This window comes from Gorilla gorilla, chromosome 18 (genome assembly GCF_029281585.2).
Source record: "Gorilla gorilla gorilla isolate KB3781 chromosome 18, NHGRI_mGorGor1-v2.1_pri, whole genome shotgun sequence".
Lineage (NCBI taxonomy): Eukaryota > Metazoa > Chordata > Mammalia > Primates > Hominidae > Gorilla > Gorilla gorilla.
In genome coordinates, this window is record NC_073242.2 from 120,297,665 (window position 1) to 120,310,402 (window position 12,738).

Below are 12,738 nucleotides of genomic sequence, written 5' to 3' on the forward strand. Positions count from 1 at the left end.
CACAGCAGTGAGCTCTTTATTTTAGGCTGGGTGGGGGCAGCATGTGACAGTCAAGAGGGCTGACCCTTGGGCTGCACGGACCTAGATAAGATGCCCAGGGTCCTGGAATGTTCACAGCCCACAGCCAAGGTGAGCAAGGGGCAGGGAATGTCCTGGGCTCAGAGCCCGAGACCCTGCAGGGGTGTCCCTGCCCATCAGCAAACAGCACACCCTCACACCAGCTGCACCTCAGGCCCCAGCCGGCCCTTGTTCCTGACCCAGACAAGAAACTAGTTCATGGGGCTACAACTCCCCTTCTAGGGGTCAGAGGGGAGAGAAACTGGACTGCCGTCTCCACTGCTGGCCGGCTCATGGCCCCCTCTTCCCTGATGCTCCCCAGGAGCTGCCCCAGCCAGATGTTCATCGCTGAGCCTGCACCCACCGAAGCCCGAAGCTTCCCTTCTTGGCCTCTCTGAGGCCTACACAGGAGAGCAGGGCCTGGTTCCTCCTGGAGCTGATTCAGCCCCATTCTGTTGGGGCAGAGGTGCCAACCCCAAGCTCCAGGGTCAGATGTGAGGTGAGGAAGGTGAAGAGCTGGAGAGCACACCACAGTGGACAAGCCCCCGCTATGTGCAGAGCAGTGTGAGGCTCCAGGATGGTCCTCAGTAGATCCCATGGCTCCAGGTGTAGGAGAGACAGCCCTGGGAGGCGAGGCCAGGCCCTGCAGGGGCCCTGGGCTCTGGCTGTACTACTTGGCCAGGCCTCCCCGGGGCAGCAGCTCCACGTAGCTCAGGGCACTCTGCAGTGATGTGAGGCAGTAGCCCTCCTCTCCGATCAGGTACCTGCATGGATGGCAGGGGCAGCCGGTATCATCTGAACGAACAGGACACCCCCGGCCCTCCAGAAGGTAGTGTCTGCCCTCCCAGTTCAGGACCTGGGTGCTGAGGGTGGGCAGGTGGGGCTGTCAGGGCGGCTGGGCTAGAGGAGGCCTTTCCCACCCACTATGTGCTCGTCCTTGGACGGCAGAGCCAGGGATGGCACTGGATCCCCATCCCCTCCCCAGGCAGATGTTGCTCAGGGGACAGCCCCCAGCTCCTGCTGTCTGGGAGAGGCTGAGCTAAGCGAAGGGCCACGGGACATGTGGCAGCAGGCACTCTGCACAGGTGGATCCACAGGGGCTGCCCGAAGGCATGGCTGTGATGGAGCCACACGCTACCCTCCCCAGCTGCTACTGACAACCACCGTTTAGGTTGAGGGATGAGGTCCCTGCTCTTCACACAGAGACCCCCACCCTGACCCGCCAGGGTCTACCCCTCGTGGATGAACTCCTCCAGGGCCGCGCACTCCGACACCAGCTGAGGGAGGCCGCTCCTCAGCACCACGAAGGACAGGATGGGCAGCAGGTCATCGGCACCACTGTCGGGAGGGCATAGCGGCCTTGGGTTGGTGCCAGGAGCCTCTCACTCCGCAAACCCAGCAGCTGTGGAGCCATCCTGGCCGTGCTGGCCGCCATCTCTGTGCCCTTCTGTGCAGAGGCACCGGAAGCCAGCTGGGCATGGTGAGGCTGCCCCTAAAGGGAGCTCCCGTACTGCGGAGCCAGGGCTGGGCCCACACGGCCCTCCTGCTTCTACAGTGCAGCCGGCTGGCACAAGGCTAAGGGGCAGGAAGATAGTCCCTCCCGTGACCATTGCCTTTCTAGGGCCCTTCCTCCCTGGCCTCACCTCGCCCTCCTGGGACTCACATGGCAGCTGCAGCGATGGGCGGGGGCCCGGCCTGGGGTGTGGCCTCCGGGGTGGGGCAGTAGTCTTCCGCACAGACACAGATGATCCGCAGGGTCCGCACTGCGCCACAGACAGGGTTTCAGGGGCAGTTAACCCCGTCCAGCAGCCTGAGCCACCCCTTATACCCCGCCCACCCACCCACCTCCTGATGTGCACGGCTGGGAAGAGCTGCAGTGACCCCGGCGATGTTGCTCAGACACCACTTTTGTTCTGGTCCCCCAACCTCCCCACCGGCACGTGACAAGAGAAGCCCAGTGGTGAAGACACAGGCTCCAGGTCACCTACTGGGATGGGAGCCTGTCCTTCCCCCTGCCTCTCGAACCTGCTGACCTATGCACTCCAGCTTCTTCTGGGGGCAGCTCTCCAGGACCAGCAGTCCGAGCTCCTGGGCCGCCGCGCAGTAGGGGTAGCCAGTGGCCCCCTTGGCCTCAGGGTTCTGGGGGAGGAGCTTGGTGGGGATGCCAATGGCGGTGGGGGGTGCATTCCTGTAGAGCTCCATGCTCCTGCTCAGGGCAGCCTCCCGGGCTCGGTGCACGCTCCTGGGGCAGAGAGAGGCCAGGCTAAGCTGCCCCAGGGACCTTGCCCTGGGGACAGAAGCAGGGCTGTGGCTGGAGCTCAGTCCTGGAGAAAACTGGCTACGTATCTCAAGCAAAAAGCCCCAGTGTTGCCAAGACCCCAGGCACGGGAGAGTGGCAATAATCCTACCTGCAAACTGGAAGCCCCTGAGGATGGCCCCAGGGTAAAGCACAGGCTAGGGGGAGCAAACACGAGTCTTGGGGATGGAGGGGAGCAGACAGTGCCAGGGAGCAGGGCAGGCCTCCTGGGGGACTGGGCTGGAAGACACCAGGCCACACAGGTGGTTGTACAGCTGGGTCCGTACCTGTACAGGGCCAGCAGCAGAGGCCACAGCGGGGAGAAAAAGGGTTCCTCAATGCAGGCCAGGCAGCGGTCCTTGGAGGCAGCTGTGTTTAGGCCTTCGAAGGCCAGAAGGGTCAGCGAGAGCAGCCTGTCTGCTGGGAACAGAGCCGGGGACATCCACAGAGGCTCCTCCCCTGCTGGGTCAAGTGGCTCTAAGCCATGGGGCTTTGCTCCACCCAAGGAACCTCTTTCCACCGCCTTCAAGCCTCCTGCACCCACCCCTGACCCTCCTCGGCCCAGGGCAGGGAGTCCGGGACTGGAAACTGTCACCTACAGCTGCTGCCCTGTTGGGCTAGCAGCCTGAGAAGAAACCGGAGAATGATCCTTTTCTCAAAAGGGCCTTTATCCAAAACTGCAGGAACCAGGGAAGACTTTAGATTCAACCCCCTGTGGGTGGGGACCCTGACCAAGTTCCTTAGTGTGTGGGCAGCACAGTGAGAATGCCGCCTGGACTGTTGGGCCTCCCTCAGTGGTTCTTAGAAAACTCTGGGCTGGGCGCGGTGGCTCACGCTTGTAATCCCCGCACTTTGGGAGGCCGGGGTGGGCAGATCACCTGAGGTCAGGAGTTTGAGAACAGCTTGACCAACATGGTGAAACTCCGTTTCTACCACACTATTTCCAAAATGAGAAGGGCTGAGGCGTGAGCTGGGTGGACCTAAGTCTGATCAGAGTCTCTGATCAACAGACCCTTCCCCAAACAGAAGCTTGAAACGGACCAATAAGCAGGGGTGAAGAGCCGCGGCGGCTCTCCCAGGGAGGGCCTGGCCTCACCTACGGCGTTGTGGATCTCCTCCACCGCGGTCTTCAGCTGCTGCAGCTGGGGCTCCGGCTGTACCCCACGGCCCCGGCCCTGCCGCTCAGACGTCCCCAGGAACTGCTCCAGGTCCTCGAACGAGCTGTCCTTGTCTGGCAATCCAGATGCGGTGTCCCCCAGGGGTGAGGGAGACCCCACGGGGCCGGGTTGGAGTGGGGGCGTGGGGGGGCTGTCCTGGGGCCGCGGGGCTGCGCTGGGCTCGGGCGGGGACAGCATGCAATGGAGGCTCTGCGAGGGCCGCAGCCGTCGGCTTCCGGGGTTGGGGGTCGGGGGGCAGCAGCCTGGGGCTGGCGCGGCTGCTGTGCTCACGGCGGGATACAGGGCGCTGTACACGGAGCACTGCAGCCGCCTCAGGAGCTGCGCGATCGGGTGGTCAGGCAGACTGCGGGAGAAGAGGACGTGAGAACGCGGCCAGCCTCGGCCTCTCCGTGGCATCCACAGGTGCCGCGCTATGCCCGGTTTCAGAGAAGTGACTTGCATTACCTCCTGACAGTGAATGTTGGAAAGTCTGCCCCCCGCCCCCGCTGGGGAGGTTGGAGAAGCCGAGGAAACGTCCTCAGCGCAAAGGGAGCTGCAGTGTCCACGTGGCCGGGCACAGGCTCCCTGTGTCAGTCCAGCCCCTCTCCGGCACCTGGCACCGGGCAGAGGTGCCCAAGGCCGGTGCGCAGGGGCTCTGTGGGGCCTGAAGGCCCAGCTACCTGAGCAGGTGTGAGACCAGGCTGGTCACGAGTGACAGGTCCCCCGGATTCCTCTTGAGCTTGGCCTTCCAGTGCTTCGGCCAGTCCTACGGGACAGGGGGCCTTGAAGGAAAGCACGGTGGGTCCGCCACGACCGGACGCGCCTCATCTCCCACCAGTGCCGACCCCTAGAGACTGTGGGAGCCCGTCCTGGGGTGCAGGAGACCCGGCGCCAGCAGGCCCCGCGACCCGCCCCCGCTCCCGCCCCCACCCACACCCGAGGGAAACCTTAGGCGAACCCTGGCCCTGCCCCCTTGCTGGGACCCTCCCTCCTCGCTGGGACCCTCCCACGCGGCCCGGACCCTCCCACGTGGGCCCTGGCCCTACCCTCCTCGCTGGGACCCTCCCACGCGACCCCTGGCCTCTCCTCCTCGCTCTGCCCCGCCCCACGCAGCCCTGGCCCCGCCCCCTCACCGGGCCCTCCCACGGGCCTCTGGCCCCGCCCCTCACTGCCCCCGCACAGCCTCTGGCTCCGCCCCCCCACGGGGGCCCTCCCACTGGCGTCTGGCCCCGCCCCCTCGCTGGGCTCCTCCTACAAAGCCTGGGCCCGTGGAGGACGCACATGGTCCTGTTCGTACTCCAGGATGGCGGCGTAAAGGGCCCGCTGCTCCCGTTCCTCCGGGGTCAGGGCGACTTGGCTGCAAAACCTCCTGGGAAGAAAGGCACGCGGTGGGTGCCGGGGCCAGGCCCTCCCCGCAGCGGCCCCAGGGGCGGGCAGGAGTCCCACCTGTTGGCGGCCTCCTGGAGCCGTAGCCGGCGCTCCTCCATCTTTCTCTGGAGCTGGGTGCAGAGTCAAGGGGCCGAGCGTGGGATCTGAGCGGGCCCTCGGTTCCCAACCCCGTCCCACACCCGGAGAGGCCGGGACGTCCCAGGGACCCCCTCTCGGTGAGGGGCTGTCCCCAGGTAAGGCTGGGGCAGAAGGCAGCCTGCGCTCAAGCCAGGAGAGCCGGGCCAGAGAACATAAGGGACGGCGGCCAGGCCTTCCCCTGAGGCCATGCCTCTGCAAAGCGGGAAGCCCCTCAGCCCTGTACCCCGACCCTGGAACCTCCGCTCCCCTCGCTGCCCCCTTCTCTGCCCTTGGCTCAAGGCCACACTGAGTTTCCCCTCAGGGACCACCAGGGTGGTCAGAAAGGCTGCTGTCTCCTCCCGGGCTTTGGCAATCACTAGGTTCTCCATCATCTGCCGCTGTAGAGAGAGGGTCTGGAGGGGGGGAGGAGGGAGTAAGGCCGACTCCCCTCTACCCCCGCGCCCCCGCGCCCACGCACCCCCAGGCCCTCCCTAGCCCCCACTCACCAGGGATGTTTTCTGCATGGCCTGGCTGGGGTCTAGCCGCGCCATTCGGGCCTCATACGCAGCCTTCAGCTTCTGATTCTGCAGGGAGGCCTCCTCCAGTGGCGTCAGCTCTCTGGAAATGTGACAAGCTGCTGTCTAGACCCCAGGAAGCCCAGTGGTGTCTGGACACCAGAGGAGTCTCTCTCATCCTCCCGGATTGCTCTGAGGCCAGGAGGTGAGGAGGAAGAGGAGGGGAGCCATCTGGGGTGGGCTGCAACATCTGCCCCTTCTTGCCTGCCCTTCCAAAACACAGGTTTTGGCCAGGTGCAGTGGCTCCCGCCTCTAATGCCAGCACTTTAGGAGGCTAAGGCCGGGCGGATCACCTGAGGTCAGGAGTTCGAGACCAGCCTGGCCAACATGGTGAAACTCTGTCTCTACTAAAACTACAAAAATTAGCTTGGCATGGTGCACACTTGTAATCCCAGCTACTCGGGAGGCTGAGGCAGAATTGCTTGATCCCGGGAGGTGATGCAGTGAGCCGAGATCTGGCCACTGCACTCCAGCTGGGGTGATAGAGTGAGACTCTGTCTCAAAAAAAGAAAACAAAAACAAAAAATAACAAAAAGAAAGAAAACACAGGTTTTGGTATTGCCAGGACTTTTGGTTTTTCTTTTATTTTTTTTTTTGAGACGGACTCTTGCTCTGTCGCCCAGGCTGGAGTGTAGTGGCGCAATCTCGGCTCACTGCAAACTCCGCCTCCCGGGTTCATGCCATTCTCCTGCCTCAGCCTCCTGAGTAGCTGGGACTACAGGTGCCCGCCACTATGCCCGGCTAATTTTTTTGTATTTTCAGTAGAGACGGGGTTTCACCGCGTTAACCAGGATGGTCTCGATCTCCTGACCTCGTGATCCACCCGCCTCGGCCTCCCAAAGTACTGGGATTACAGGCGTGAGCTACCGTGCCCGGCCGGACTTTTGGTTTTTCAAGAGAAGCTGGACCACTGGACTTCTATGGAAATCAGTTATATGTGTTTGGCAACAGTATGAATCTTGTTAAAGCAAGCTTGTGCAACAATCCGAGGCTGGATGACTTCGAATGTGGCCCAACACAAATTCCTAAACTTTCTTAAAACATCACTGAGGGCTGGGTGCGGTGGCTCACGCCTGTAATCCCAGCACTTTGGGAGGACAAGGTGGGCGGAAAATGAGGTCAGGAGATTGAGACCATCCTGGCTAACATGGTGAAACCCCATCTCTATTAAAAATACAAAAAATTAGCCGGGTGTGGTGGCATGTGCCTATGTTCCAGCCTGGGTGATAGAGACTCTGTCTCAAAAAATCACTGAGGTTTTTTTGCAATTTTTTTTTTTTTTTTTTGAGTCAGTCTCATTCTGTCGCCCAGGCTGGAGTGCAGTGACACAATCTCAGCTCACTGCAACCTCCGCCTCCTGGGTTCAAGTGATTCTCCTGCCTCAGCCTCCCGAGTAGCTGGGATTACAGGCATGTGCCACCACGCCCAGCTAATTTTTGTATTTTTTAGTAGAGATGGGGTTTCATCATGTTGGCCAGGCTGATCTCGAACTCCTGACCTCAGGTAATCTGCCCGCCTTGGCCTTCCAAAGTGCTGGGATTACAGGCGGGAGCCACTGCGCCCAGCCTTGCAATTTTTTTTTTTTAAGCTCATCGGCTGTTGTTAGTGTTAGCGTATTTTATGTGTGGCCCAAGACAATTCTTCCAGTGTGGCCCAGGGAAGGCAAAAGATTGGACACCCCTGCTTGAAAGGTACTATGTGGGCCAAACAGCCAGATTCGTTTGTGACCCATGAAAGGAAGAAGTGTCCTGTCTCCTTTATACAGTTCCCAACAGCCGCTCCACCTTGAAAGCTTTGTTCCCTCGTACCTTCCCACTGTCAGGGACAATGGAGGACAAGGAGGAAAGACAGAGCCTGACGCCTGGCCACCCTGCCCTGAAGCCACATTGCAGAAACAAGGGGACTGGGAAGCCAGGCCCCGCCAGAGCAGGGGCAGGAGGAGTGGACCCTTCTCGTCTCTCCCACTTGGGAGTCACTGGGCTTTTTGCATTTGTGTCTTTGTATCTTTCATCAGTTCTAGACAACTGTCTGCCATTCTAACTTCTAATAATGCCTCTCTCCCATTTTCTTTCTTCTTTTTTTTTTGAGCCGGAGTCTCGCTCTGTTGCTAGGCTGGAGTGCAGTGGCATGATCTCAGCTCACCGCAACCTCCACCTCCTGAGTTCAAGCGATTCTCCTGCCTCAGCCTCCCAAGTAGCTGGGATTACAGGCATGCGCCACCATGCCTGGCTAATTTTTGTATTTTTAGTGGAGATGGGGTTTCACCATGTTAGCCAGGCTGGTCTTGAACTCCTGACCTCGTGATCTGCCTGCCTTGGCCTCCCTCTCATTTTCTTTCTGGAACTCCAACGAACACGTTAGGCTTTCCATCTCTTGTTTTCTGTCTTTATTTTTTGTTTCTGTAATTCATTCTAGCTATCTTTTGACCTTTTTTCCAATACGTGAATTTGCTCTTCAACTTTATCTGCTCTGCTGTTATAAACTCGTCTGCTCAGTTTTGTATGTATGGATTTCTACATATATATAGATATATAACTTATTCTTGTTCCCAGCTAAATTTTTTTTTTTTTTTTTGAGATGGAGTCTTGCTCTGTCGCCCAGGCTGGAGTGTAGGGGCGCAATCTCAACTCACTGCAACCTCTGCCTCCTGGGTTCAAGGGATTCTCCTGCCTCAGCCTCCTGAGTAGCTGGGACTATAGGTGCCCGCCACCACGCCCGGCTAATTTTTTGTATTTTTAGTAGAGACGGGGTTTCACCTTGTTGGCCAGGATGGTCTCGATCTCCTGACCTCGTGATCCACCCACCTTGGCCTCCCAAAGTGCTGGGATTACAGGCGTGAGCCACTGCGCCCGGTCATTTTTTTTTTTTTTAGACAGAGTCTCGTTTTGTTGCCCAAGCTGGGGTGCACTGGCACAATCACGGCTCACTGCACCCTCAACCTGTCAGGCTCAAGTGAGCCTCCCACCTCAGCCTCCCTAGTAGTTGGGACTACAGGGGCACACCACTATGCCTAATTTTTTTTGAGATGGAGTTTCACTCTTGTTGCCCAGGCTGGAGTGCAGTGGCACAATCTTCGCTCACTGCAACCTCCACCTTCCAGGGTCAAGCGATTCTCCTGGACTCAGCCTCCTGAGTAGCTGGGATTATAGGTGCACACCACCACGGCCAGCTAATTTTTGTATTTTTAGTAAAGACGGGGTTTCACCATGTTGGCCAGGCTGCTCAGGAACTCCTGACCTCAGGTGATCTGCTCACCTCGGCCTCCTACAGTGCTGGGATTACAGGCGTGAGCCACCAGGCCGCCTGCATTTGCTTGTGTCCGGCCAGGGGATATTCCCATTCTGGGACTCATTTTAAAAACATTCGCTGTCAGGCCAGGCGCAGTGGCTCACGCCTGTAATCCCAGCAATGTGGGGGCCGGGCGTGGTGACTCACGCTGTAATCCCAGCACTGTGGGAGGCTGAGGCAGGCGCATCATGAGGTCAGGAGATCGAAACCATCCTGGCTAACATGGCAAAACCCCGTCTCTACTAAAAGTACAAAAAATTAGCTGGGCGTGGTGGCGGGCGCCTGTCGGGAGGTTGAGGCAGAAGAATGGTGTGAACCCGGGAGGTGGAGGTTGCCGTGAGCCAAGATCGAGCCACTGCACACCAGCCTGGGTGACAGAGAGACTCTGTCTCAAAAAAAAAAAAAAAAAAAATCGCTGTCATCAGCTCATCTTTCTCAGCCTCAAAAACCCAATCCCAGGCTCATCCCACCTCCCATCTTGTCCATCTTACTTCTTACAGCTTTGTGACTCTGCCCCCTGAAGCTTCTGGAAGATCTCGGGTGGCAGAAAAGGAGAGAGCTTTCCTCCTTCATCGGAGTATACACGGCGGTGTCGGCCGGCAGGCTGGGGGATGGCAGCAGCTGCAGGCATGGTTGGCTTCAGGCGTGTTTTCCCTGCAAGCCATGGGTAGCCAGGGGTCAAGCAGTGGGCCACATCCCACAGACGAGATGCGGGCTTGGGGGATGCCCCAGGAGAGCCGCCTACTGCAGGAGACCCACCAAGCTTGGCGGCCGTCGACTGGGCCCTCTCTAGACACTGCTGTGCTAGCTTCAGCATCTTGGAGGTGTCGGGGGGCACAGTTTCCCCAGCTTCTGGGGGAGAGACAAGAAGCCTGGTCGCAGTCGGCTCTACCACTGTTACTTACTGCTGAGATAAAATGAGGCAACGGAAAAGGCAGGCAAGCCCACTGCCCCCCTCACCACCCCCACTGACCCTAGGCAAGCCCACTGCCCCCCTCACCACCCCCACTGACTCTGGGCAAGCCCACTGTCCCCCTCACCACCCCCACTGACCCTGGGCAAGCTCACTGCCCCCCCATCCCCTCACCCCGGGTAAGCCCACTGTCCCAACCACCCCTCACTGACCCCAGGCAAGCCCACTGTCCCTCCCGTCCCCCTACTGACTGACCCTAGGCAAGCCCACTGCCCCCCCATCCCCTCACCCCAGGCAAGCCCACTGCCCCCCGACCCCTCACTGACCCTGGGCAAGCCCACTGTCCCAACCACCCCCCACTGACCCCGGGCAAGCCCACTGTCCCAACCACCCCTCACTGACCCCGGGCAAGCCCACTGCCCCCCCATGGACCCTGGGCAAGCCCACTGCCCCTTCCACCCCCCACTGACCCCGGGCAAGCCAACTATTCCTCATGGACCCCAGGCAAGCCCCCTGCCCCCACCATGGACCCCAGGCAAGTCCCCCCACCCACTCATTTCTAATCATCAGCCCTGGTTTTGCCTCCTGAGTGCTAAGTCTGTGTGCCCCTCATCGAGGCCTGTCAGAGCCTCGACCCTGAACAGGCCTTTACTGCTCACTCAGCTTCACTTGCAACTGCAGGCCTCTGGGAAGTGGCCATTTTACAGAGATGAGGACGTGCTGAGGGGATCGCCTCACCCATCTCCCACCGGCTGTGTCCCCAAAGTCCTGCCTTCCCGTACCTTGGCATGGAGCACCTCTGTGCAACCATGGACCTGCTCACACAGCCCTTCTGCACGCCGTGGGAGCTGCCTCTCTGTGACTCGCCCCTGGACCCACCGCCCCAGCGCCTGACCCACCTCCCTGCTGCCTTTCACAGAAAACTTCTCATAGACTCCCATTTTCTCATCCCGCCCTGACTTAGCCCCCGACTCCCCCCGGAAACTGCCCTTACCCATCCCCACCTTGCCAGACACGGTGGGCCACTGGAGTACCTCTGTCTTCTGGGACTTTGCTCTCCCCAGGAGATCCTCTGCCACTCCTCCACCCAACTGCTCAATCTTGGAGCGCCAGAGCTCAGCCGAGCTCACCGGCTCCCTAGGGAGCTGGGGCAACTGTTAGCTCCCCCGACCTGTGTGATCCTACGTCCAGTGGCTGCCCCGACCTCTGTGCTCCCACATCCAGTGGCTCCCCCGACCTCTGTGCTCCCACGTCCAGTGGCTCCCCCGACCTCTGTGCTCCCACGTCCAGTGGCTCCCCCGACCTCTGTGCTCCCACGTCCAGTGGCTCCCCCGACCTCTGTGCTCCCACGTCCAGTGGCTCCCCCGACCTCTGTGCTCCCACGTCCAGTGGCTCCCCCGACCTCTGTGCTCCCACGTCCAGTGGCTCCCCCGACCTCTGTGCTCCCACGTCCAGTGGCTCCCCCGACCTCTGTGCTCCCACGTCCAGTGGCTCCCCCGACCTCTGTGCTCCCACGTCCAGTGGCTCCCCTGACCTCTGTGCTCCTATGTCCAGTGGCTCCCCTGACCTCTGTGCTCCTATGTCCAGTGGCTGCCCTGACTTCTGTGATCCTATGTGCAGTGGCTGCTGGCCCCTCAAACTTAATGTGTTCATTGCGGAACTTGCTATTCCTCTCCTTGCCAGTTTGCTCCTGCCCCATCTGCCTCCTGCAAGTCTGCTGTGTTCCACCTTTAGGACGCACCCCGAGGCCGTTTACTGCTCCCATCCTGGGTGGTCTGGCCACTGCCATCCTCAGTCCTCACCTGAGGCTCCACTCCCAGGCTGGCCTCTCCCTCAAAGCTCAAAGCCTCTTCAAGTTTCCCTGCACACCAGAACGGCCCCAGTTCCACCCAAGGCATGCACACAGCCCCACCCCGCCCACTCCTATTTCAGGGCCTTTGCACACCCCACAGCTGGAATGCTGCCCCACGTCTGTGCCGCTCACTGGAGCCAGTGTCTTGCCACACCCCAGTCTCCATCTTCTTACCCACAATGCTGGTCCCTTCCTGCCACTACATCACACTGAGTGTGGGCTGGTCCACCTGCTACAAATGGTCAGGCTGGAAGGATACAAGAGACCCCCGCCGAAGCCTGGCACCCATCAAGGGCTAGGATGCCCACAATTTGTCCAGCATGGAGGAAGCAGCAGGGCTCAGCCATGCCTTTTTCTTTTTCTTTTTCTTTTTTTGAGACGGAGTTTCGCTCTTGTTCCAGGCTGGAGTACAATGGGGTGATCTCGGCTCACTGCAACCTCCGCTCCCAGGTTCAAGCAATTCTCCTGCCTCAGCCTCCCGAGTAGCTGGGACTACAGACACCCACCACCAGGCCCAGCTGATTTTTTAGATTTTTAGTAGAGACGGGGTTTCACTATGTTAGCCAAGATGGTTTCCGATCTCCTGACCTCAGGTGATAGCCCGCCTCTGCCTCCCACAGTGCTGGGATTACAGGCGTGAGCCACCGCGCCCGGCTGGCTGAGCCGTACCTTTAGTGGTTTCCACTTCTTCTAGTAACACCTGGGAGATATAGTGGATGCTCCTCAGGTATTCCGTGTATGCCTCCTGTGTCCAGGAAAGAGAAAGAGTGGGGTCAGGCCAGTGGAGGGAAGTGACTCCATTATTCCGGCCAGGTGCCCTTGTGGGATAAGCAAGGAACACCGCCACCTGCTTATCTCTGAGATACACCCAGAGACATTGAGCCTGCAGTGGTTAGTTGCAGCCGGAACACGGTTTTCTGCGCGGGGCACAGGCAGCATCGCTGCTCTCCAGACTTGGAAAAGACATCAGGACCTGAGAGCGAGCGAGCCAGGGACGAGCTGGACCTCATTTTCTCCTCTGACTGCCTTTCTCTCCAGCACAGGAACTGATATTCTCATTCAGTGGGCCTGGGGAAGTGACCTCAGCAGTTTGC

At 59.8% G+C, this 12,738-nt stretch overlaps 1 protein-coding gene across 6 annotated transcripts in view; it reads right to left on the minus strand.

Annotated features, from left to right (window-relative positions):
* The window catches only part of VPS9D1 (VPS9 domain containing 1), a 14,186-nt gene continuing 1,448 nt past the window's right edge, over positions 1–12,738 (minus strand). Inside the window, exons 2-15 of one of the 6 annotated variants that reach the window (XR_010131650.1) lie at positions 12,314–12,389; positions 9,639–9,731; positions 9,371–9,533; positions 5,523–5,634; positions 5,367–5,429; positions 4,957–5,009; positions 4,792–4,879; positions 4,191–4,276; positions 3,450–3,874; positions 2,641–2,770; positions 2,083–2,299; positions 1,721–1,820; positions 1,291–1,395; positions 1–821 (exon numbers count right to left, since the gene is read on the minus strand). Coding sequence is in view for 4 of the 6 variants with exons in the window: in XM_055364591.2 (XP_055220566.1) it covers positions 728–821; positions 1,291–1,395; positions 1,721–1,820; positions 2,091–2,299; positions 2,641–2,773; positions 3,450–3,874; positions 4,191–4,276; positions 4,792–4,879; positions 4,957–5,009; positions 5,367–5,429; positions 5,523–5,634; positions 9,371–9,533; positions 9,639–9,731; positions 12,314–12,389 (1,800 nt within the window). In the remaining 2 variants the exon portion in view is untranslated. Of the gene's footprint in view, positions 822–1,290; positions 1,396–1,720; positions 1,821–2,082; positions 2,300–2,640; positions 2,774–3,449; positions 3,875–4,190; positions 4,277–4,791; positions 4,880–4,956; positions 5,010–5,366; positions 5,430–5,522; positions 5,635–9,370; positions 9,534–9,638; positions 9,732–12,313; positions 12,390–12,738 lie in introns of all 6 variants that reach the window. The other 5 variants (XR_008672396.2, XM_055364594.2, XM_055364593.2 and 2 more) reach the window with 5 other exon arrangements.